Source organism: Pelodiscus sinensis, unplaced genomic scaffold, assembly GCF_049634645.1.
Source record: "Pelodiscus sinensis isolate JC-2024 unplaced genomic scaffold, ASM4963464v1 ctg151, whole genome shotgun sequence".
NCBI lineage: Eukaryota > Metazoa > Chordata > Testudines > Trionychidae > Pelodiscus > Pelodiscus sinensis.
The window spans coordinates 184,593-209,264 of record NW_027465856.1 but is presented as its reverse complement, the minus strand read 5'-3'; the positions used below and the strand labels follow the sequence as shown (position 1 = coordinate 209,264).

General features: G+C 58.5%; 1 protein-coding gene across 4 annotated transcripts in view; it reads right to left on the bottom strand.

Moving 5' to 3' along the window:
• Nucleotides 1-2,418: 2,418 nt before the first annotated feature.
• NLGN3 (neuroligin 3) overlaps nt 2,419-24,672 on the bottom strand; it is a 124,170-nt gene continuing 101,916 nt past the window's right edge. For all 4 annotated transcript variants that reach the window (XM_075915670.1, XM_075915671.1, XM_075915672.1 and 1 more), the window contains 2 exons: nt 15,372-16,161; nt 2,419-6,089 (listed from right to left, as the gene is read on the bottom strand). In XM_075915670.1, the coding sequence (XP_075771785.1) occupies nt 5,264-6,089; nt 15,372-16,161 (1,616 nt within the window). In that variant the 3' untranslated portion in view covers nt 2,419-5,263. The remainder of the gene's footprint in view (nt 6,090-15,371; nt 16,162-24,672) is intronic.

Sequence of the window (24,672 nt, the reverse complement as noted above, 5' to 3'; positions counted from 1 at the left end):
GGCTACCGGGCGTTTGCTCTGGGCCGACGTGCTGCCCCAGGAGCGAAGGGCGATGGGAATGGCGCTCACAAGGCAGCAACCCCACCCCATGGCCGGCCGGGCGCAGAACAAACTGAGCTGTCCCCGCAGCACCCCACAGACAGGGGGCGCTCAACAGGCATCTGATGGGGCTGCAGCAGGGTGAGGGGGCTGGCAGGAGGTGAGGGAGGGGGCAGGGGACAAGAGAGCGGAGGCGAGGGGACAGGGCACAGGAGGAGTGGGTAGGGGACAAGGGGGGTGCGGCACAGGGGGAGGGGGCAAGTGGGTAGGGCACGGGGGGAAGGGTGTGAGGGGGCAGGGCACAGGAGGGGCGGGGCACAGGGGCAGGGGATGAGGGGGCAGGGCACAGGGGGAGGGCCGGGGCTGTATGGGGTGGTCCTAGCCTCCTGGCTGGCCCCCTGCTTCAGAGCTACGTCAAGCACCTGCAGAGGACAGTGCCCCCTAGTGGGCAGTTCTGGAACAGCTTGTCCCTGGGGCATTTCATGGTGCCCTGGGTGGGGCTGGGTTAGCTCCTAAGCCCGCTAGGCTCATGCCCAGGGGCTAAGCTGGAGGCAGGGGAAGCTCCGGGGTGCTGGGACCCCACACGTCAGCCTGCAGCACCACCCAGGTCTGGCCCCACTGCCCTGCCCCGATGGTGGGTGAGTGGGCCAAAGCCGTGGGGCCCTTGGGTGGCAGCGCCATGCAGCCAGTTCCTACCCAGGTGCCTTGCCCCATGCCCAGCTGCCCACAGGCGTCCTGCAGCAGCCTCCTCCATGTCCCGGCCCCAGAGCAGCCGGCGCTCTCCCCGGTCCGGTCCGGGCCCTGGCCTGTGGGTGGGGGCGCAGAGCGTGCAGACAGCGAGGGGAAGCTGGAGCAATACTCCAGGGCACCTGCCCTATCGGTGCAGGGCAGCCGCGGGGGCGCTGGATTCCTGCCCAGCCTGGCTCCGTCAGCCTGGATGCCGTGCCCATGTCCCTGCACGAGCCCCCGCACCCAGATGGGCTTAAATGCCAGCCCCGCACGCCGCGCAACTGGTCACCGGCGACTGGGCTTTGGGCTGAAGCCCGGGGCAGAGCAGGGCCACTCCAGGGGGGTAGCGGGCCGGCCCCAGCCCCCGCACAGCACAGCAGCACACGCTGCCGGCTGCCAATTGCGCTGGATGCTGGGGAGGGACAGGGACATTTCTGGCCAAGAGGAGCTGAGATATTTTGATGGCAGCAGGAGCAGCGAGCGAAGCCTCCTCCCTCCCAGTGCTGGAGCAGAGCCACGTGGAGCAGCCCACCCAGCACACAGGCATGGCGCCTGGCTCCAGGTCCTGCAGGGCTGCTGGCTGGGAGCCACCCAGGTAAGCAGCTCGGGGGGCACCCTGGCCCTGACCCAGGCTTGTGAGGGCTGCAGCCCGACCCTGGCGTCGCGGCTCCCCAGGGTGCAAAGCAGCTTCGGCTGCCCCGACACAGGGTGGCAAGGCGGGTGGGGCACGGCTGCTTTCTCAGGCCTGTGCCAGGGCAGAGCCAGGCCCCACGCTGGTTTCTATGGAAACCCTTTTAGAAATTACGTTGAGGAGAAATGAAACCAGCCGCTTTTCCGCTCGGCGCCTGGGGGCCGGGGCAGCCAGTGGAACCAGGCCGAGGCAGGTCCCCACCCCCACGCCAGCAAGTCGCTTCCACGTCCCCCAGCCCCGGCAGGTGCAGCACAGGCCGGCCGGGGGGCAGAGCCGCCGGGGAGGGAGAGCAGCATGGCCACTGCTGCTGGAAGGGCGGGCAGCTGCAGGCCAGCCTCGTGCAGCGGGGCTGGGAGACCCCGCCCAGCACAAACGCCAGGGAACATCCGGCCCCGGTGTCCTGTGTGGCCCAGAGGCAGCTGAGCCACGTGGCCCCAGCCAGCCTGGCACGGGAGGCACCTTCCCGGGGGGCGCCCCGTAGCCACGGGCCCCAGCAGCTCCGTGTGTGGGAGCCCAGCACCATGGCAGTGTCAGCCCTGCTGGGGCCATGTCCCTACACGGGGCCCCTGGGCCTGGCCTGCAGCTCGGGCCACGCGGGGCTAGTCCCAGCTCTGCATAGACCCTGGGCGCCCTGAGGTCACCTGATGGGCACGGTGGGGGGCAGATACCAGGGGAGCAGGAGCAGGGGCACAGTGGAGCGGGGCTGGCGGGTGGGGCCAGCACTGAGCAGCGGCTGCGGGGGCCAGGGCTGGGCTGGGGCGAGTGGAGATTTAACACACTGGGACCCTCTGCTCCTCCGGCCCTGCCTGCAGCCAGCTGCCCCCCTCCCACCGCCGCAACCCAGGGGCTGCCCCATCCCCATGTGGTGTCCCCTCAGCTCCTGTGAGGCTGGCTCTGGAACGGGGCAGGTGGCTCCACTAGCCTGGCGGCCCCGCACAGCTCACAGGACACGCCAAGGCCACGTCAAAATAGCATTTCTGGTTTATTGGGCGTTGTTACTCTGCGCCGCCACGGTAGAAATACAGTCTGCCCCCGCCGGCTCCTGGGCTGCTCTGCCCCTCGGCGGCAGGGAACCCCGCCCAGGCCCACGGCCCCAGGCCCACGGCCCACGGCCGACCCGACGGGGGGTGGGCACAGGCTGTTCTGTGGGAGTGGGGTTAATCCCTGGCCCCTCACTGGGCTAGGGCCACTGATGTCTGGAGCCAGGTAACACGTGGGCAGGTGCTGGCCCAAGGGCGTCTCTTGGGCCCCCCTTGGTACTCTGGGGCAGCCTGGGGCACAGCCCTAGTGTGCTCCTTGGAGGGACGGGCACGGGCAGCTTGCGGCCAACAGCCCAGGCCCAGGGACCCGGGGCCTCTGCAGCACAGAGAATGGAAGAAACTCATGTCACCCAGCTTCACTGCATGGCCCTGCTACCCAAACCCTGGGTCCTCCACAGCCCTGCCGGTGCCTCATCTCCCCCTGTGCCCCCCAGGCCCAGCCCTGCCGGTGCCCCCGTCCTCCCCCTGTGCCCCCAGGCCCAGCCCTGCCGGTGCCTCATCTCCCCCTGTGCCCCCCAGGCCCAGCCCTGCCGGTGCCCCCGTCCTCCCCCTGTACCCCCCAGGCCCAGCCCTGCCGGTGCCCCCGTCCTCGCCCTGTGCCCCCCAGGCCCAGCCCTACCGGTGCCCCCGTCCTCGCCCTGTGCCCCCCAGGCCCAGCCCTACCGGTGCCCCCGTCCTCGCCCTGTGCCCCCCAGGCCCAGCCCTGCCGGTGCCCCCGTCCTCGCCCTGTGCCCCCCAGGCCCAGCCCTGCCGGTGCCCCCGTCCTCCGCCTGTGCACCCCCAGGCCCAGCCCTGCCGGTGCCCCCGTCCTCCCCCTGTGCACCCCCAGGCCCAGCCTTGCAGCCCCAGCTGCTCCTGAGTGGCACCTGCTCAGCTATTGGGGGCTTTCTGGAGGTGGCGAAATGTCCAGCAAGGCTTGAGCTGAGCCCTCGGTAAAACTGCCCCTCGCCCATGCCGAGCCCTCCCCGCCCAGGCTGAGTGGGCCAGGGGGCTCCTAGCAGAGGGCAGTCACATTCGCAATGGCAGTGCAGTGACAAAATCAAGTGCTGCAGAGGGTGGCGCAGGGAAGCTGGCAGAGGACATAGGTGGGCAGAGGCATTTAGTGGAGGGAACTGTAGTGGGGGGGAGCCGGCAGGGACGGGTGGCCAGGGAGCTGGTGGGGGGGAGCCGGCAGGGACGGGCGGTCAGGGAGCTGGTGGGGGGGGGGGAGCCGGCAGGGACGGGCGGTCAGGGAGCTGGTAGGGGGGGAGCCGGCAGGGACGGGCGGCCAGGGAGCTGGTGGGGGGGGAGCCGGCAGGGACGGGCGGTCAGGGGGCTGGTAGGGGGGAGCCGGCAGGGACGGGCAGCCAGGGAGCTGGTAGGGGGGGAGCCGGCAGGGACGGGCAGCCAGGGAGCTGGTAGGGGGGGAGCCGGCAGGGACGGGCGGCCAGGGAGCTGGTGGGGGGGAGCCGGGCAGGGGCGGGCGGCCAGGGAGCTGGTAGGGGGGAGCCGGCAGGGACGGGCGGCCAGGGAGCCGGTAGGGGGGGAGCTGGGCAGGGACGGGCGGCCAGGGAGCTGGTGGGGGGGAGCCGGCAGGGACGGGCGGCCAGGGAGCTGGTAGGGGGGGAGCCGGGCAGGGACGGGCGGCCAGGGAGCTGGTGGGGGGGGTACCGGCAGGGACGGGCGGCCAGGGAGCTGGTAGGGGGGGAGCCGGGCAGGGACGGGCGGCCAGGGAGCTGGTAGGGGGGGAGCCGGCGGGGACGGGAGGCCAGGGAGCTGGTAGGGGGGAGCCGGCGGGGACGGGCGGTCAGGGAGCTGGTAGGGGGGAGCCGGCGAATTTGGAGGCAGGGCAGCCGGCAGCTGGCTGCGATTGAGGAGGGTTAGCGGGTTGACAATGAGGGGCGGTAGCAGGGAACGCAGATGGGGGACCATGGCCAGCAGCGGGGAGGGAGGAGGTGCGAGCAGCAGGGTGGGCGGCCGTAGCTGCTGGCAGTGCAGGGTGACGCTCACACTCGGCCCATCTCACACGTTATTTAGCTCAAACACAGAGGCATGATCGGGGAGAGAAAAATATCAAAAATACAAAAGTGGCTGCCTGGCAGCTGGTGGGGGTGCCCTGCGGGCCCAGGCTGCTGGGCTGGGCATGGCACAGACGGGCTCTCTGGGGAGGCAGCGAGCCGGGTCCTGGCAGGGGGGGAGCAGCCCGGCAGATGCTGCAAATCTAAGTGGCTCTTTTACGTCCTATTGAGACACCTGGTTTAAAATCTTTACAAAGGACAAAACGCGGCGACTCCGTTAGTGTGTAAAGAACTAAAATCTGCTTAAAAAACATCTCTGCAGAGACACACCCAGCACAAAAGAGTCTCTGCGGCCAGAGGAGCAGCGGTGTTGACCCCACCCCAGGGCTGGCTGCCAGACCAGGCTCCGAGCCTCCTGACAGTGCGGGAGTGGGCACCGAGCCCCCCGCCCCACACGGACTGGGCACCGAGACCCCAAGGCAGCTGCTTCACACCACATCTTCTAGAGGCTGGAGCCGCCTGCGTGGCACTTGGAACGGGAAGCTCCGCGCTTGCCCACAGGTCCACGGCGAGCGAATGCCCAAGCAGCGGCCAGCGTGGGGGCAGGGCTCTGGGTGGTGCCACGAGCAGCACGGCTCCGCCGCAGGGTCCCTCTCCCGGCCCGCGCGGGTGCTGCCGGCTGGGTGCAGAGGGCCGAAGCACTTGACAAAAGAAAGAGGAGGGGGCGAGCGGCTGCCCGGGGTGTGTCCGGCCACGAGCTGCCCGAGCTATACCCTGGTGGTAGAGTGTGAGTGCGGCAGGCCCGCGCTGCTGAAGCCCGTGGTGAAGGCGTTGTAGGGGTGCAGGGTCTGCAGGCCCACCAGGGAGTTGGGGATCATGGTGATGGTGTTGGGGGTCATGAGGGGGATGTCGTCGGGGGAGCGGCGCAGGGTCAGCGTGTAGTCGGGCAGGGCGCTGAGCCGCAGGGCCTCGTGCGCCTGCCCGGCCTCGCACTCGTGGTGGGCCCGGCCCATCTCCTCCGGGGGCGCGTGGCTGGCGTCGTTGGGGGCGCTGCGCGGGGGGCTGGGCTGGCGGGGCGTGTCCTGGCGGCGCTTGTCCTTGCGGTAGTACAGCGCCGCGAAGGCCAGCACGTTGAGGAAGAGCAGCGAGGCGCCCACAGCAATAGTGACGCTCAGCTCGGTGGAGTAGTCCCGGGGGTTCTCGATCAGCAGCGTGCCGGCCTCCTGCTCCGGGCTCCACGGCTCCCGGGGGCTCTCGCTGTTGTAGGCCGGGGAGATGGCGGGGCGCCGGGTGGTCCAGCCCTTGCCGTTGGGCCGGCGGGTGCCGTGCGCGTTGGGCGGGGCCTCGGGCGGCGGCACGCGGGTGGTGGTGGAGGTGTAGTGGAACATGTCGTGCAGGTTGTACAGGTGGGGCACCAGGTGCTTCCAGAAGGCCACCTTGGTGGCGCGGTAGTGATCGCGCACGCGCGGCTTCAGCCCGATGTGCAGGTACAGCTGGTCGCGCGGGTTGTACTTGGACCACGCCACCTCCTCGAAGCGGTTGGCTTTGGTGTGAATGAACTTGGTGTCCTGGGGCACCGGCTTGTTGGGGTCCCTAGGAAACACAACGCAAAGGTCCATGGGGCAGGGCGCTGCACAGAGCGCCGCGGGGGGGCAGAGCGCTGCGGGGGGGCAGGGCGCTGCACAGAGCGCTGCGGGGGGGCAGGGCGCTGCACAGAGCGCTGCGGGGGGGCAGGGCGCTGCACAGAGCGCTGCGGGGGGCAGGGCACCAAGGGGGCGCAGGGCGCTGCACAGAGCGCTGCGGGGGGGCAGAGCGCTGCGGGGGGGCAGGGCGCTGCACAGAGCGCTGTGGGGGGGGCAGAGCGCTGCGGGGGGCAGGGCGCTGCACAGAGCGCTGCGGGGGGGCAGGGCGCTGCACAGAGCGCTGCGGGGGGGGCAGAGCGCTGCGGGGGGGCAGGGCGCTGCACAGAGCGCCGCGGGGGGGCAGGGCGCTGCACAGAGCGCTGCGGGGGGCAGGGCGCTGCACAGAGCGCTGCGGGGGGGCAGGGTGCTGCACAGAGCACTGCGGGGGGGGCAGGGCGCTGCACAGAGCGCTGTGGGGGGGGGGCAGGGCGCTGCGGGGGGGCAGGGCGCTGCACAGAGCGCTGCGGGGGGGCAGGGTGCTGCACAGAGTGCTGCGGGGGGGGCAGAGCACTGCGGGGGGGGCAGGGCGCTGCACAGAGCGTTGTGGGGGGGGCAGAGCACTGCGGGGGGGGCAGGGCGCTGCACAGTGCGTTGTGGGGGGGGCAGAGCGCTGCGGGGGGGCAGGGCGCTGCACAGAGCGCTGTGGGGGGGCAGAGCGCTGCGGGGGGGCAGGGCGCTGCACAGAGCGCTGCGGGGGGGGCAGAGCACTGCGGGGGGGGCAGGGCGCTGCACAGAGCGCTGTGGGGGGGCAGAGCGCTGCGGGGGGGCAGGGCGCTGCACAGAGCGCTGTGGGGGGGGGCAGAGTGCTGCGGGGGGGCAGGGCGCTGCACAGAGCGCTGCGGGGGGGCAGGGTGCTGCACAGAGTGCTGCGGGGGGGGCAGGGCGCTGCACAGAGCGCTGCGGGGGGGCAGGGCGCTGCACAGAGCGCTGTGGGGGGGCAGAGCGCTGCGGGGGGGCAGGGCGCTGCACAGAGCGCTGTGGGGGGGGCAGAGTGCTGCGGGGGGGCAGGGCGCTGCACAGAGCGCTGTGGGGGGGCAGAGCGCTGCGGGGGGGCAGGGTGCTGCACAGAGCGCTGTGGGGGGGCAGAGCACTGCGGGGGGGCAGGGCCTGGTTGCTGCTTGCTCCGCCTATAGGGAGAGGCCCCCGGCATGCTAGAGCTCCCAGGGTGCACTGTGCCCAGCTCAGCCAAGGCTCCTTGATGGTGCCCGGGGCTCTCATGCTGCCCCCGGCCCCGTTGGCCCAGCTGGGCCCTTCTGCCCCTTCCCTGCGGAGACAGAAGGGGCCTGCTAGGGAGGAGGCTTCAGCAACGAGGGACTGAGCTCAGGCTGCTCCGGCCTGTCCGTCCGGCCAGGACTGGGCTCTGCCAGCGCCCCAAGACACGGCAGCCCTGCCCGGGGATAAGGCTCAGCAGGGCTGGCCTGCTAGGGCAGGAGCCTCACCTCGGCCAGGCTCGTGGGCCCAGAGCGTGGCAGGGCCCCGTGTGCCCCAGGGAAGGACACGTGCTCACATGTGGGGAGGGCGGGTCCGTGCACACACACATGGAGCACATGGCCCTTTCCTCTGGAGAGGTGCGCACGCACACACACACACACACACACACACAGATACACACAAGTGCGCGCGCGCGCACACACACAGATACACACAAGTGCGCGCGCGCGCACACACACACACAAGTGCGCGCGCGCGCACACACACACACAAGTGCGCGCACGCACACACACACACACACACACACACACACAAGTGCGCGCGCGCACACACACACACACACAGATACACACAAGTGCGCGCGCACACACACACACACACAGATACACACAAGCGTGCGCGCGCGCACACAAAGATACACACAAGCGCGCGCGCACACACACACACACAGATACACACAAGTGCGCGCGCGCACACACACACACACAGATACACACAAGTGCGTGCACACACACAGGCATGGAGCACATGGCCCTTTCCTCTGGAGAGGTGCACGCGCGCGCACACACACACACAAGTGCGTGCACACACACAGGCTTAGAGCACATGGCCCTTTCCTCTGGAGAGGTGCGCACACACACACACACAAGTGCGCACACACACACACACACACGTGCCCACACAGGCATAGAGCACATGGCCCTTTCCTCTGGAGAGGTGCGCACACGCACACACACACACACAGATACACACTCATGCGCACACGCGCACGCACAGGATGGTGTGTGACCGATGTCCCGCAGCATTCGCACCTGCCACCCCAGTGCAATAAGCTTTGTACACAATACCCCTTCCCTTGCTGGTGAGCCGGGCGCGCCGGCCCCTGGAGCGTCAGAGCTGCGGGACACACCAGACAAGGCGGGCGAGCCAGTCTCAAAGGCCAGTGCGCCCCCTTTTGCTGGGTATCAGAGCTGAGGGGCCATCGCCAGATCCGTGGCCGTTCGACGGAAGGGGGCACAGGAACCAACCAGTGCTCTTGCCAGCAGCGTGGAACCTCGGCCACACAGTCCATGCCAGCAAACCGGAGCCCTTTACGCTCGCTCTCCCTGAAACAACAGCTCTCTGTCTGCAGGGCTCTGCACACAATGCCTAAGGTTTCCACACGGGTCTCACCTCCACTTGGCATGTGTAGGGGTCTGCAAAGGAAACCGCTGCCCTAAGGGCCAACTTCTCCAGTTCAAATAGGAAAAGAACGAGTTAAAAATCACTGAGAAAAGCGAAACGTCTGCCAGTCCCCAGGGCCTGATGAAATGCACCTAGAAGGAGCTGAGAGAGGAGGTAGCTGAGCCTCTAGCCATCATCTCTGACAAGTCATGGAAGTCGGGAGAGAGTCCAGAAGACTGCAGAAGTGCCCATCTCTAAAAAGGGAAATAACAACAACCCAGGAAACTACAGACCCGGCAGTTTAATGTCTGTGGCAGGGAAGATAAGGAGCAAGTAATTAAGGAATTCATCTGCAAATATCTGGAAGATAATAAGGTGACAACCAGCATGGATTTGTAAAGAACAAATGGTGCCAAATCAACCTGACAGCTTTCTTCGAAGGATAAGGAGTCCTGAGGCTAGGGGAGAAGCGGTGGATGTGGTATACCTAGACTGTAGGAAGGCGTTCCATACAGTCTCGCGTGACCTTCTTAGCAATAAACCAGGCCAGGGCTACTCAACATGTGGCCCAGGGTCCGTTTGCGGCCCACGGTTTGGATTTATGCAGGGCTCAACACGCAGCCTGCGGGTGGGAGCTAAAGCAAAAAAGGAGTCAATAGAAGGGTCTCCTCTTGGTATGTGTTTTAGTAGTTCCATTCCTGGACTGTCGTTGCTCATTGAAAGTGCTGTCCTATGTGTGGAAATGGGGTAAACATTGCATTTGATCAATATCAGCAGAACTGACTTACATGGGACCTGCATGTTGTGTAGTCTTGCCTTCATTGTTGTATTCATACCTGTCCGTGTGAAAGATGCTACTTGCAAGTTGAGTAGCCCTGCACTAGGCAAATACAACCCAGATGGGGCTATTATAAGGCGAGTGCCTAAGGTGGCTGGGTAACCTTTCTCAGAGTAGTTATTAACAGCTCACAATCCTGCTGGAAGGGTAAAACAAGTGGGGTTTTGCCGGGGTCTGTTTTGGGACTGGCTCTGTTCAATAGCTTCATCAACGATTTAGATATTGGCATAGAAAGCACGCTTATTAAGTTTGCAGATGATTCCAAGCTGGGAGGGATTGCGACTAATCTGGAGGATAGGGTCATAATTCAAAATGACCTGGACAAATTGGAGAAATGGTCTGAGGTAAACAGGATGAAGTTTAATACAGACAAATGCAAAGTGCTCCACTTAGGAAGGAACAATCCGTTTCACACACACAGAATGGGAAGTGACTGTCTAGGAAGGAGCACGGCAGAAAGGGATCTAGGGGTTATAGTGGACCACAAGCTGAATATGAGTCAGCAGTGTGATGCTGTTGCAAAGAAAGCAAACATGATTCTGGGAGGCGTTAACAGGAGTGTTGTGAGCAAGACACGAGAGTCATTCTTCTGCTCTACTCTGCGCTGGTTAGGCCTCAGTTGGAATAGTGTGTCCAGTTCTGGGCACCGCATTTCAAGAAAGATGTGGAGAAATTGGAGGCGGTCCAGAGAAGAGCAACAAGAATGATTAAAGGTGCAGAGAACATAAGCAATGAGGGGAGGCTGAAGGAACTGGGCTTGTTGAGTTAGGAAAAAGGAAGACTGAGGGGACATGTTAACAGCTTTCAAGTATCTAAATGGGTCTCACAAGGAGCAGGGAGAATAATCCTCTGAGGACAGGATAAGAAGCAACAGGCTTAACATGAAGCAAGGGAGGTTTGGGTTGGACACTAGGAAAAACTTCCTGCCTGTCAGGGTGGTTAAACACGGGAATAAATTGCCCAGGGCAGTTGTGGAATCTCTATCCCTGGAGATATTTAAGAGCAGGTTGGATCATCTATCAGGGTCTGTCTACACTAGCCCCGTAGTTCGAACTAGGGTGGCTAATGTAGGCATTCGAACTTGCAAATGATGCCCAGGATTTAAATATCCCGGCTTTATTTGCATGTTCCCGTCCGGTCGCCATTTTGAAATGCCACTAGTCCGGACTAACTGCCCGCAGCTACACGCAGCAGTTACACGGTAATTGGAACTAAGTCGTTAGTTTGAATGATCTGTTACCCTCATTCCAGGAGCAGTAACAAGGCAGCGGAGCTCATGAGATGGACCCCAGAGCAGGCCATAGCTGCTTTCTTATGGACTGTCCAGGAAAGAACCAGACGTTGCAGAAGGCATGTTGTGGGGAACCTCAGGACGGGGAGTATTTTGGGGTCATCCTGCAGGTACAACCAAGGCTGTGGAAGGCAGAGTGTGCCTGGAAGCTGTTGGACCAGCTGCAGACTGTGAAGAGCTCCAAAAAGATCTCATCAAACTAAGTGTTTGGGCAACAAAGTGGCAAATGAAATTTCATGTTGATAAATGTCAAGTAGTGCCCATTGGAAAAATAATCCCAACTATGCATACAATAATGGAAGGGCTAATACATAAGTACAATTATGACATTGTTGGCATCACAGAAACTTGGTGGGATAATACACATGATTGGAATGTTTGTATGGAAGAGTACAGCTTGCTCAGGAAGCATAAACAGGGAAAAAGGGAGGAGGTGTTACCTTACATATGATGGGGGCTAATTTGGCTACAACAAATCAGGAAAGGGATCTTGGAGTTATCGTGGACAGTTCTCTGAAAACTTCCACGCAGTGTGCAGCGGCGGTCAAAAAGGCAAATAGGATGCTAGGATTTATTAAGGAAGGGATAGAAAATAAGACCCAGAATATCTTACTGCCCCTGTATAAAACTATGGGACGCCCACATCTTGAATACTGTGTACAGATGTGATCTCCTCACCTCAAAAAAAATATTTTGGCCTTGGAAAGGATTCAGGAAAGGGCAACTAAAATGATTAGGGGTTTGGAACGGGTCCCATATGAGGAGAGGTTAAAGCGACTGGGACTTTTCAGTTTAGAAAAGAGGAGACCGAGGGGGGATATGATAGAGGTCTATAAAATCATGAGTGGTGTGGAGAGGGCTGATAAAGAAAAGTTATTTATTAGATCCCATAATAGAAGAACTAGAGGACACCAAATGAAATTAATGGGTAGCAGGTTTAAAACTAATAAAAGAAAGGGAGAGGGGTCCAGAGTGACCTGGACAGATTAGAGGATTGGGCCAAAAGAAATCTGATGAGGTTCAACAAGGACAAGTGCAGAGTCCTGCACTTGGGACGGAAGAATCCCAAGAATTGATACAGGCTGGGGACCGACTGGCTAAGAAGCAGTTCTGCAGAAAAGGACCTGGGGGTTACAGCGGATGAGAAGCTGGATATGGGTTAACAGGGGCCCTTGTAGCCAAGAAGGCTAATGGCATATTAGGTTGCATTAAGAGGAGCATTGCCAGCAGATCTAGAGAAGTGATTATTCCCCTTTATTCGGCTCTGGTGAAGCCACATCTGGAGTATTGTGTCCAGTTCTGGGCCCCCCACTACAGAAATGATGTGGACGCATTGGAGAGGGTCCAGTGGAGGCAACCACAATGATGAGGGGGCTGCAGCACATGACCTACGAGGAGAGGCTGAGGGATTTGGGTCTGTTTAGTCTGCAGAAGAGAAGAGTGAGGGGGGATTTGAGAGCAGCCTTCAACTTCCTGAAGGGAGGTTCCAAAGAGGCTGGAGAGAGGCTGTTCACAGTAGTGACTGATGGCAGTGTCACGTTACCGGATCTTGAGGGAAGCAGCCAGATCACTGATGCACCCATAGGTGGGGGTGTTGGCCCCAAAAATGGTATAGAAGGGGGCCATGTGAGGTACTGAATAGGAGCTTACTGTCTGCTGATCCTATGTACACTAGTCATATGATTGTACAATGTCTGTGTGTAGTTAGGAATCTGTGTAGATACTGAATATTTCTCTGCATGTAGTTGAGCAGTGGGCAGAGCCTGACCTGTGGACATGCTAATCAGCGAGGCCCTGTGGGACAATAGCACTCAATGGGCCAAGGACACACCTAAAGAATGAGTGGTCACTCATACCTAAAAGCTACCAGCAGGGGCACAGGAATAAGCCATGGACCAGGTGACCTGCTGTAGCCAAGAAGAGACCAGGAAGGAGGGATAAACAGGCCATGTGGTGGTCTCCATCTTGGTCTTCAGCTCAGCACTTCATCCCAGAGGCAGCATTGCAGGGATCGAAGAGCCCGGAAGACCTGTGAACCCATCCTGATCTAGGATGTGCAACAAGAACTTTTAAACCAGCAGCTGTAACATCTCTGCTAGAGCCTGCATTGAGGACTGGGAGATTCGGTGCATGTAATGTACTATTCCTTTAACAACCTCACTCTCAGGCTTTTCTTTCTTGTGGTAATAAACCTTTAGTTGTTAGATGCTAAAGGATTGGCCCAGTGTGATTTGTGGGTAAGGTCCAAAGGGTAAATTGACCAGGGATCTGTGGCTGGTTTCTTGGAACTGAACAGAACTTGTTCGGGGTAGGTGGGATTGGGTGCTAGAACCCCCACTTGTGTATGAGGCCCGGGGCCATCTGGGGCATGGATATTGCTGGGGTGTTGGAGGGGTTTTGCTCATGAGGCTTCAGGCAGGCAGCTGAAGCGCTCTGTGGGACTGGTTTGTGGCCGGTTTGGAGAGGTCGCCAGTCTGGGGGCTGTAAGGAGCCCTGGATTTGAGCAATTCGTCCTGAGCGGACGCCCTCAGCTGTGCCCAGACACGGCCCGGTCCGTTACAGGCAGAACAAAGAACAATGATCTCAAGTTACAGTTAGGGAGGTCCAGGTTGGATATTAGGAAAAACTATTTCCGTAGGCGGGTAGGGAAGCGCTGGGCTGGGTTCCCTAAGGAGGGGGTGGAATCTCCATCCCTAGAGGTGTTTATGTCTCGGCTTGACAAAGCCCTGGCCGGGTTGATTTAGTTGGGATTGGTCCTGCCTAGAGCAGGGGGCTGGACTTGATGACTCCTGAGGGCTCTTCCCACTCTTGGATTCTAGGATTTCCTGTTCTGTTCCCTCCCTCTGGGGCACCCGTCATTGCCCACTGTCAGCAGACAGGATGCTGGGCTGGATGGGCCTTTGTCTGACCTAGCCTGGCCACTCTTATGTTCTCTACCAGAGCTCCAGCTACACACACACGCTCTGGGGTGCCCTGCATGCTGCCGGCTGGCTGTGAGAGGGAGCTGTAATAGCAAAGCATGGGGAGGCACCCGCATTATAGGGCAGATGGGGACACAACCCTCACTAGTCTGGATTGCATCCCAGAGGCCGACACTGGAAACACACACACACGGAGATGAGTGCACACACACACACACACACACACACACGGAGGTGAGTACATAAAAACAGCGAGGCAGCCACACACAAACAGGGAGGTGGGCACATGCACGTGCGTGCACACACAGGGAGATGGGCGTGCACAGACACGGGGAGATGGGCGCGCACAGACACACACACGTGGGTGCACAGACAGGGGGGAGATGGGCGCGCACAGACACACACACGTGGGTGCACAGACACGGGGAGATGGGCGCGCACAGACACACACACGTGCACGCACAGACACGGGGAGATGGGCGCACACAGACACACACACGTGCACGCACAGACACGGGGAGATGGGCGCACACAGACACACACATGCACGCACAGACACAGGGAGATGGGCGCGCACAGACACACATACGTGCGCGCACAGACACGGGGAGATGGGCGTGCACAGACACACATGCACGCACAGACACGGGGAGATGGACGCGCACAGACATGGGGAGATGGGTGCGCACAGACACACACATGGGCGCACAGACACGGGGAGATGGGTGTGCACAGACATGGGGAGATGGGTGCACACAGACAGACACATGGGCACAGACACGGGGAGATGGGCGCGCACAGACACACATACGTTTGTACACAGACACGGGGAGATGGGCGTGCACAGACACACACACGTGCATGCACAGACACGGGGAGATGGGCGCACACAGACATACACACGTGGGTGCACAGACACGGGGAGATGGGTGCGCACAGACATGAGGAGGTGGGCGCACACAGACACACACAGATGGGCGCGCACAGACACGGGGAGATGGGCGCGCACAGATATGGGGAGATGGGCGCGCACAGACACACATACGTGCGCGCACAGACACGGGGAGATGGGCGCGCACAGACACACACACATGGGCGCACAGACACGGGCAGGTGGGCACGCACAGACACGGGGAGATGGGCGCGCACAGACACACGTACGTGCGTGCACAGACACGGAGAGATGTGCGCGCACAGACACACACACGTGCTCGCACAGACACAAGGAGATGGGCGCACAAAGACACACACACATGGGCGCACAGACACGGGCAGGTGGGCACGCACAGACACGAGGAGATGGGCGCACAAAGACACACACACATGGGCGCACAGACACGGGCAGGTGGGCACGCACAGACACGAGGAGATGGGCGCACAAAGACACACACACATGGGCGCACAGACACGGGCAGGTGGGCATGCACAGACACGGGGAGATGGGCGCGCACAGACACACATACGTGCGCGCACAGACACGGGGAGATGGGCGCGCACAGACACACATACGGGCGCGCACAGACACAGGGAGAGCTTAGGGTCCCTCACCCAGTCTTGGCGAAGTTGGTCCAGTAGGTCATGACCACGGCACTGAGCATCACGTCATTCTTGGAGAAGTTGCAGGGGAAGAGGTCGGTGGGGCCGATCATGGGGATCCCGAAGACGTAAGGCACCTCGTCTCCATGGGCAGCATCCGACCAGGCGGGCTTCATGAGGCTCTGGCAGTGGTGGTAGAAGGCGTAGAAGTAGGTTGGGGAGCCATAGCGGGCATGCAGGTCCGCTGTCACCACCGACGGCTCCACCCACTGATGGTCCGTGAACAGGGCCACCAGGGTTTTGCGGCGTGTCTCAGGGTTGTCCCTGTCTGCCCAGTCTGTGTACATGAACTTGATGGTCTCCCGCAAGGTGTCCTTCCCCTCGGGGTAGCCATACAGGTTATCCACAAAGTTAGAGACGGAGTAGTCAAAGTCACTGCCCGACACGCCGTCCTCAGGGTCCACCACGCCCTCCACAAACTTCAGCCCCTCCCCCTGGTTCACCCCCAGCATGATGTCATAGTTCAGGAACTCGCCCTGCTCCATCAGGATCTCCGGGTCGTCTGGGATGACGTCCCCATCAATGACAGGCCCGAAGGCCACGTGGTAGCGGGCTGGCTGGATGTCCTGCTCCACCAGCTCCTTGGCGCTCTTCTGCCGCAGACAGTCCACCATGTCCACTGTGTCCAGCACGTTGCAGCCCACCTTGTCGGCCAGCAGGCTGGTGTACTTCACTGGCTGGTAGTTGACGGCCCAGCTGGAGAGGGCAGAGCCGCTCTGGATGATGGCTCTTTGGAAGAGACCTGCAGGCAGAGAGGCAGCACATGGCACAGCTCAGAAGGGGCAAACCACCTCCCCTCAGCAGGGAGCTCCCAAAGAGGCCTGCATGGACCGGACTAGCCATGGCTGCCTTGACCAAAGTGAGGCGGCCTGATCTGAGCCTAGTGCAGGAAAGCCCGTGGGCCAGGCCGAGGGTCGACCTTCGAAAGGCAGGAGTGCGTGAAGCAACAGTGCGCTGAGAGTACCGGTACAGAGACACCTCGCCAAGAACAGCGGGGGGACCCGGCACTCGGACCTGGCAATGCTACTGATGCAGCCATAGACGTCTCAATGAAGCAGAGTGCAGCTGGGTGAGCACGGTGTGTACCAGAGAGGGGCATTCATGAGATGGTGAATGGGCAGATTTCACTGGCAGGACGTCAAGTCTCGCGTTGTTATAAAATAGGGGTAGAAAAGGTAATTGGTGGGAGGGATTGGGTAAGGGGACCCCACTACCTTACTCGCTGCAACTAAAAGCTGTGCCTGTTCCTACCGACTGATGCCTTGTGGACACCTCTGTGTGTGGGGAAACAATGAGGCCACGACCTCCCGTCTGACAATCAGCTGAGAATCATAAGGTCTTAGCGGTGGAACTGTGTGTGTGTGTGATTTATAGAAAGAAGTACCCTTAAAATCAAGTATCTTGGGTATTGCCCTAGGTGTTGTATTATTGTCTGTACTAAGTATCCTGTGTATTGAAATGGAGCTCTGTAACCGTGCATTGCTTTCCTTTACTATTCTGTGCATAATAAAGTTACCAAGAGTCTAGCTGAGGTGTTTTTATTGGCTCCTCTTGTATCCAAAAGCCAAACCACACAACAGCAGGCCACTTCCTGCTCTCCGCCTCTTGGGGAAGGCAAGAGTGAGATGCAAGTCCAAAGCCTTGTCTGCGCTAGCAGGTTTAGTTGCCAAAACCTGCCCTTTGGCCACAAAACGCATTCACACGGTCACATGGCTTGTCAGGGAAAACACCCAGTATTGGTGCCAAAATCTTCCAGCTCTGCAAGACGTTGTCTTTTCCCCTCCCTTTACTGTTGACAAACAGCCTGTGTAGACTCCGCTGTTTTTGTAGACAGAACTGGCTGATGCCAGTGTCCCACAATACCTGCCCTGATGGCTCTGCTCAGTGTTTTGATCTGTGCTGCCCTGCAAGCATGCACCCTTCTCCTTTCAAAGCTCTGGGATGTATCTGACAGCTGAGTGAGCTGTTCTGTTTGGGGAAGGAACAAAGAACAAATGATTGGACTGCTTCTGTTCTGCCGCGCACTAGAAACAGTGGCAGGTACACTGCCGTTGCACCGGGAAAAGGACAGACACTGCTGCTTTGACATTCCTTAGCACAGAGAGCTCACAGAGCTACTCATGATGCTGCTCCCAGCCATTGAGGCTGTGGGAGAACTTGGCAGGAATCCTAAGAAGCGCAGGGATCCGCTCCTCCTTGCCACAACACTGATCTGTGGGACTCCTACCCACAATGCATTGCTCACACTGTTGATGATAGCCCCCTCCCATGTGGACACAATCTGTGGGCCGAGGGAGCAAGTGTGAACCCCTTTAGCCAGTTTTGATTTGTTAACATTAGTTGTGGTGACCAGCCTTGGGCGTGCACACGGCCTAACTCAGCGATTCTCAGACTGGGGCCGCAGGGTTGCCAGAAGCCAGTGGCAGGCCCGCGTCGCTCGGTTTACGTACCGTGTCCATCTACGGTTCGCCTGTTCCAGCCAAGGGAGCTGCGAGCTCTGTGGCCGGACACAGGAAGGAAGCTCTGGTGGCTGAGACCCAACTTGGAAAAACACTAGCCTTACTTCTGGGCACCTAGGGGCTCGCTAATGCAGGGTCCCATGGGCAGCTTGCCTCAGGGCTGCGCCTAATGCAGCGTCGCCAGGCCCAGCCACCAGGAACTCCTAAGTCACAGATTTCATGGCTCCGCCTCCTGCCTCAGCCAGTGGTTTTGGTCCCAGGCCCAGTGCTGTGAAGTGCAGCCGGTGTCTCCGCGGAAGCAGGCTGAGCTTGTACGAGCAGCCTAGGGCCTCAGTGCAGAAGGCAACGTGCCCCTGCCCAGTTCCCCATAGCACAAGCTGCAGTGGGGGCTCAGACATGGGTCCTCCTTCAGAGGAGCATGGGGCTGCAGGTACACAGGGTCCAGCAGGACCGCCCTGCCGCATGCAGCAGCGCTGTGCTCCATGGTCCTTACGCAGGGAGCAGAGCGGCATGCTCAGGGCCACAGCTCAGGCCTGGCCACAGGGCACCTACAGGCAATGCAGACAACAGCCCCAGGAGTCCTTGAAGGCGCGGGTGACAGTGCCAGCCTCCTGCCTGGGATCCCTCCAGCTGTCCTGGCTCCTCTGTCCTGCCACGGCTCTCAGCGGCTTGGGAGCTGGAAGAGCTAAGTCTGTGCTAGGGCAGCTTTGCCCTGTGTGCCACATCCCTCTGGGTCCCCCCCCGGCACACTTCCTGCCCAGCTGGGCCCCACTCGCTGCCAATGCAGGCCTCACCAGGCACAAAGGAGCCTTTCTGCTGGAGGGAACACAGCAGGGAGTGGACTCCTGCCCTGGGAAGCAGGGCCACAAAGGCCCTGGCCCAGGCAGAGGAATGCATGGCCAGATGCCAGCTCCGCAGAATACAAAGGGCTCCAGGAGATGGAGCCTGGCGGGGCTGAGGTGGGCTTGGACTCAGCTCACAGAGCCCTGGGGAAGCCTGGGCCAAAGGGGCTTTGCTGAGTCATAAGAACATCAGAACAGCCAGACTGGGTCAGACCAATGATCCAACCAGCCCAGGGTCCTGTCTGCCCACAGTGGCTGATACCAGATGCCCCAGAGGGAGGGATCACAACAGGGAATCCTCACGTGATCCCTCCCCTGTCTCCCACCTCCAGAGAAACAGAGGCTGGGGACACCATTCCTACCTGAAGGAATAAGAGATCCTCCGGAAAAGGGCTTTATTCCGGAGGATCGCGCCAGTCTAGATGCTTTTTTCCTGGCTTTTCCCCAAGCCGGAAAAAAAGCGGCGGCCATGTTTATTTAAATCCCCTGCGGATTTCCCTATCCTGACTTGCCTGATTTTCATGGCTTTTCCAGAAATTGTGGCCAGTGTAGACGTAGCCCAAGTCTTTTAAATCTCTCTTCATATGGGACCTGTTCCAAACCCCTCATCACTTTTGTTGCCTTTTTCCAATGAGAATATCTCTATTTTGAGATGAGGTGACCACATCCATACGCAGTACTCAAGACGTGGGTGAACCATGGTTTTATGTAGAGGCATTACAATATTTTCGGTCTTATTCTCTGTCCCTTTTTTAACGATTCCTAACATTCTATTTGCTTTTTTGACTGCCGCTGCCCACTGAGTGGATGTTCTCAGGGAACTATCCACAGTGACTCCAAGATCTCTCTTGAGTAGTTGTAGTTAAATTAGTCCCCATCATGTTGTACGTATGGTTGGGATTATTTTTTCCAATGTGCATTACTTTCCATTTATCAACATGAATTTCATTTGCCATTTTGTTGCCCAATCTCCTAGTTTGGTGAGATCTTTTTGAAGCTCTTCAGTCTGGGCAGTTTGGGATCATCTGCAAATTCTGCCACCTCACTGTTTACCCCGTTCTCTAGATCATTTATAAGTAAGTTGAATAGGACTGGCCCCAGGACTGACCCTTGGGAGACCCCACTAGTTACCTCTCTCCACTGAGAAAACTGACCATTTATTCCTATCTTTTAACCAGTTATCAATCCACAAAAGGGCCTTCCCTCTCATCCCATGGCAATTTTCTTTAGTGAGGGACCTAGTCCAAGGGTTTCTGGAAATCAAAGTATTCTATAGCCACTGGATCCCCTTTGTCCACATGTTTGTTGACCCCCTCAAAGAACTCTAGCAGATTAGTAAAGTATGTTTTCCCTTTACAGAAACCCTGTTGACTTTCCCCCAACAAATTATATTCATCCATGTGCCTGACAATTTTATTCTTTACTATAGTTTCAACTAATTTGCCCGGTACTGACGTTAGACTTACCGATCTGTAATTGCCAAGATCACCTCTAGAGCCCTTTTTAACTATTGGGCTGCGTCAAGACTGGCAAGATTTTGCGCAAAAGCAATTGTCTAGACTGATAGGGACTCCAAGAAGATCTCACCAAAAGGAGTGATTGGGCAACAAAATGGCAAATGAAATTGAATGTGGCTAAGTGTAAAGTAATGCACATTGGGAAAAATAACCCCAACTATACGTACAGTATGATGGGGGCTAATTTGGCTACGACAAATCAGGAAAGCGATCTTGGGAGGTGAAGGGGGGCGGGGTGGTGACCTGCGGCATGACAGCGGCTCCAGGTCCCACCCCCTGGCCATGAACATTGCCACCCCCCTCTTCACCTCCCGCCGTGGCGCTCGGCTGACTTCTGCACTGCTCAGCCTGGTTGCCGCGTGGGAGCAAGTGGTGCAAGCGACTGTTTGGGCTCCTCACTCCCCATGCAGCACGGGGAGTGTGGAGCCCAAACGTCCATTTGGGCTCCGCAGTTCCTCGAGTGAGAGGCAGGAGGGGGAGGAGAAGAAAAAGAGAGAGACAGAGAGAGGCAGGAGGCGGAGGAGAGCTGAGAGAGAGGGGGGGAGGCAGTAGGAGGAGAGAGACAGAGAGACAGCGAGAGACCGGAGGCTCAGGAGAGAAGACTGACATGGAGGAGAGACCTGAAAATCCTGTCTTATGACAGGTTAATTGGCTAGTATAATAAGAAAAGCCAAAAGGAGTTTGAAGGACAGCTAGCTAGAAACTCAAAAAGCAATAGCAAAATGTTTTTTTTTAAGAACATCAGAAGCAGGAAGCTGGCTAAACAACCAAACTACGTCTAGACTGGCAGGATTTTCCACAAATGCTTTTAACGGAAAACTTTTTCCATTAAAAGCATTTGCAGAAAAGAGCATCTAGATTGGCACGGATGCTTTTCCGCAAAAGCACTTTTTGCTGAAAAGCGTCCGTGCCAATCTTGACGCGCTTTTGCGCAAAAAAGCCCCAAGTGCCATTTTCGCGATCGGGGCTTTTTTGCACAAAACAAAAATGAGCTGTCTACACTGGCCCTTTTGCACAAAAGCTTTGCGCAAAAAGACTTTTGCCTGAACCGGAGCAGCGTCGCATTTCCGCAAGAAGCACTTATTTCAGACAGTAGGAAGTCAGTGCTCTTGCGGAAATTCAAGCGGCCAGTGTAGACAGCAAACTTGCCAGTCTAGACACAGCCCCAGTGGGGCCCTTGGACAATCAAGATGCTAAAGGAGCACTCAAAGATGATAAAGTCATTGCGGAGAAGCTAAATGAATTCTTTGCTTCAGTCTTCACGATGGAGGATATTGGGGAGATTCCCAAACCTGAGCCGCTCTTTTTAGGTGACAAATCTGAGGAATTGTCCCAGATAGAGGTGTCATTAGAGGAGGTTTTGGAACAAACTGATGAACTGAACAGTAACAAGTCACCGGGACCAGATGGTATTCACCCAAGAGTTCAGAAAGTATCAAATGGGAAATTGCAGAATTATTAACTATGGTTTGTAACCTATCCTTTAAATCAGCTTCTGTACCTAATGATTGGAAGATAGCTAATGTGACACCAAGGCTGCGTCTAGACTGGCATGATTTTGCGCAAATACTTTTAAAAGAAAAGTTTTTCCATTAAAAGTATTTGCGCAAGAGAGCGTCTACACTGGCACGGATGCTTTTGCAAAAGTATTCGTGCCAGTGTAGATGCTCTCTTGTGCAAGAAAGCGCCGATAGCAATTTTAGCCATCAACTTGTCTGTCTACACTGGCCTCTTGTGCAGGAATACTTGCGCAAGAGGGCTTATCCCTGAGCGGGAGTATTGGAGTATTTGCGCAAGAACCACTGATTTTGTACGGTACAAAGTCAGTGTTCTTGCACAAATACTAGTGGCCAGTCATAAGAACGAACATAAGAACGGCCGTACTGGGTCAGACCAAAGGTCCGTCTAGCCCAGTATCCTGTCTACCGACAGTGGCCAGCACCAGGTGCCCCAGAGGGGGTGGACCGAAGACAATGATCAAGCGATCTGTCTCCTGCCATCCCTCTCCAGCCTCTGACTGAGGCCAAGGACACCATTTTATCCCCTGGCTAATAGCCTTTTATGGACCTAACCTCCAGGAAATTATCTAGCTTCTCTTTAAACTCTGTTATAGTCCTAGCCTTCACAGCATCCTCTGGCAAGGAGTTCCACAGGTTGACTACGCGCTGTGTGAAGAAGAACTTTCTTTTATTAGTTTTAAACCTGCTCCCCATTAATTTCATTTGGTGTCCTCTAGTTCTTCTATTATGGGAACTAATAAATAACTTTTCTTTATCAGCCCTCTCCACACCACTCATGATTTTATATACCTCTATCATATCCCCCCTCAGTCTCCTCTTTTCTAAACTGAAAAGTCCCAGTCGCTTTAACCTCTCCTCATATGGGACCCGTTCCAAACCCCTAATCATTTTAGTTGCCCTTTTCTGAACCATTTCCAAGGCCAAAATATCTTTTGGGGGTGAGGAGACCACATCTGTACACAGTATTCAAAATGTGGGCATACCACAGTTTTATACAGGGGCAGTAAGATATTCTGGGTCTTATTTTCTATCCCTTTCTTAATAATTCCTAGCATCCTATTTGCCCTTTTGACCACCGCTGCACACTGTGTGGAAGTTTTCAGAGAACTGTCCACGATAACTCCAAGATCTCTTTCCTGATTCGTCGTAGCCAAATTAGACCCCATCATACTGTACGTATAATTGGGGTTATTTTTCCAGATGTGCATTACTTTACACTTATCCACATTCAATTTAATTTGCCATTTTGTTGCCCAATCACTCAGTTTGGTGAGATCTTCTTGGAGTCCCTCACAGTCTGCTTCTGTCTTGACTATCCTAAACAGTTTGGAATCATCTGCAAACTTTACCACCTCACTGCTTACCCCTTTCTCCAGATCATTTATGAGTGTGTGCTGCTTTCCTGAGCTGGCACCAGGATTTGAGTGTTTGTCTTTACATCAGTGGACAGGGAACGGCCTGTGGTCAGTGCGGGAATCTGGGATTCTTTGCAGGGAACCGGACTGTGGTTGGCACGGGAACTTGGGATTCCTTGCAGGAAATTGGCCAATGGTCAGCACGGGAACCCGGGATTCCTTGCAGGGAACCGGACCCCGGTCAGTGCGGGAACCCGGGATTCCTTGCAGGGAACCGGACCGTGGTTGGCACGGGAACTTGGGATTCCTTGCAGGAAATTGGCCCATGGTCGGCACGAGAACCCGGGATTCCTTGCAGGGAACCGGACTGTGGTCAGCGCGGGAACCTGGGATTCCTTGCAGGGAACCGGACCGTGGTTGGCACGGGAACCCGGGATTCTTTGCAGAGAACCGGCCCCCAGTCAGCCTGGGATTCCTTGCAGGGAACCGGACCGTGGTCAGCGCGGGAACCTGGGATTCCTTGCAGGGAACCGGACCGTGGTCAGCGCGGGAACCTGGGATTCCTTGCAGGGAAATGGCCCCTGGTCAGCGCGGGAACCCGGGATTCCTTGCAGGGAACCGGACCGTGGTTGGCACGGGAACCTGGGATTCCTTGCAGGAAATTGGCCCACGGTCGGCACGGGAACCCGGGATTCCTTGCAGGGAACCGGACTGTGGTCAGTGCGGGAACCCGGGATTCTTTGCAGAGAACCGGCCCCCAGTCAGCCTGGGATTCCTTGTAGGGAACCGGACCGTGGTCAGCGCGGGAACCCGGGATTCTTTGCAGGGAACCGGACTGTGGTCAGCGCGGGAACCCGGGATTCCTTGCAGGGAACCGGACTGTGGTCAGCGTGGGAACCCGGGATTCCTTGCAGGGAACCGGACTGTGGTCAGTGTGGGAACCCGGGATTCTTTGCAGAGAACCGGACTGTGGTCAGCGCAGGAACCCGGGATTCCTTGCAGGGAACCGGACCGTGATCGGCATGGGAACCTGGGATTCCTTGCAGGAAATTGGTCCGTGGTTGGCACGGGAACCTGGGATTCCTTGCAGGGAACCGGACCGTGGTCAGCGCGGGAACCCGGGGTTCCTTGCAGGGAACCGGACCGTGGTTGGCACGGGAACCTGGGATTCCTTGCAGGAAATTGGCCTGTGGTCGGCACGGGAACCCAGGATTCCTTGCAGGAAATTGGCCTGTGGTCGGCACGGGAACCCAGGATTCCTTGCAGGGAACCGGACTGTGGTCAGCGTTGGAACCCGGGATTCTTTGCAGAGAACCGGCCCCCAGTCAGCCTGGGATTCCTTACAGGGAACCGGACCGTGGTCAGCACGGGAACCCGGGATTCCTTGCAGGGAACAGGACTGTGGTCAGCGCGGGAACCCGGGATTCCTTGCAGGGAACCGGACCGTGGTCAGCGCGGGAACCCGGGATTCCTTGCAGGGAACCGGACCGTGGTCAGCGCGGGAACCCGGGATTCCTTGCAGGGAACCGGACCGTGGTCAGCGCGGGAACCCGGGATTCC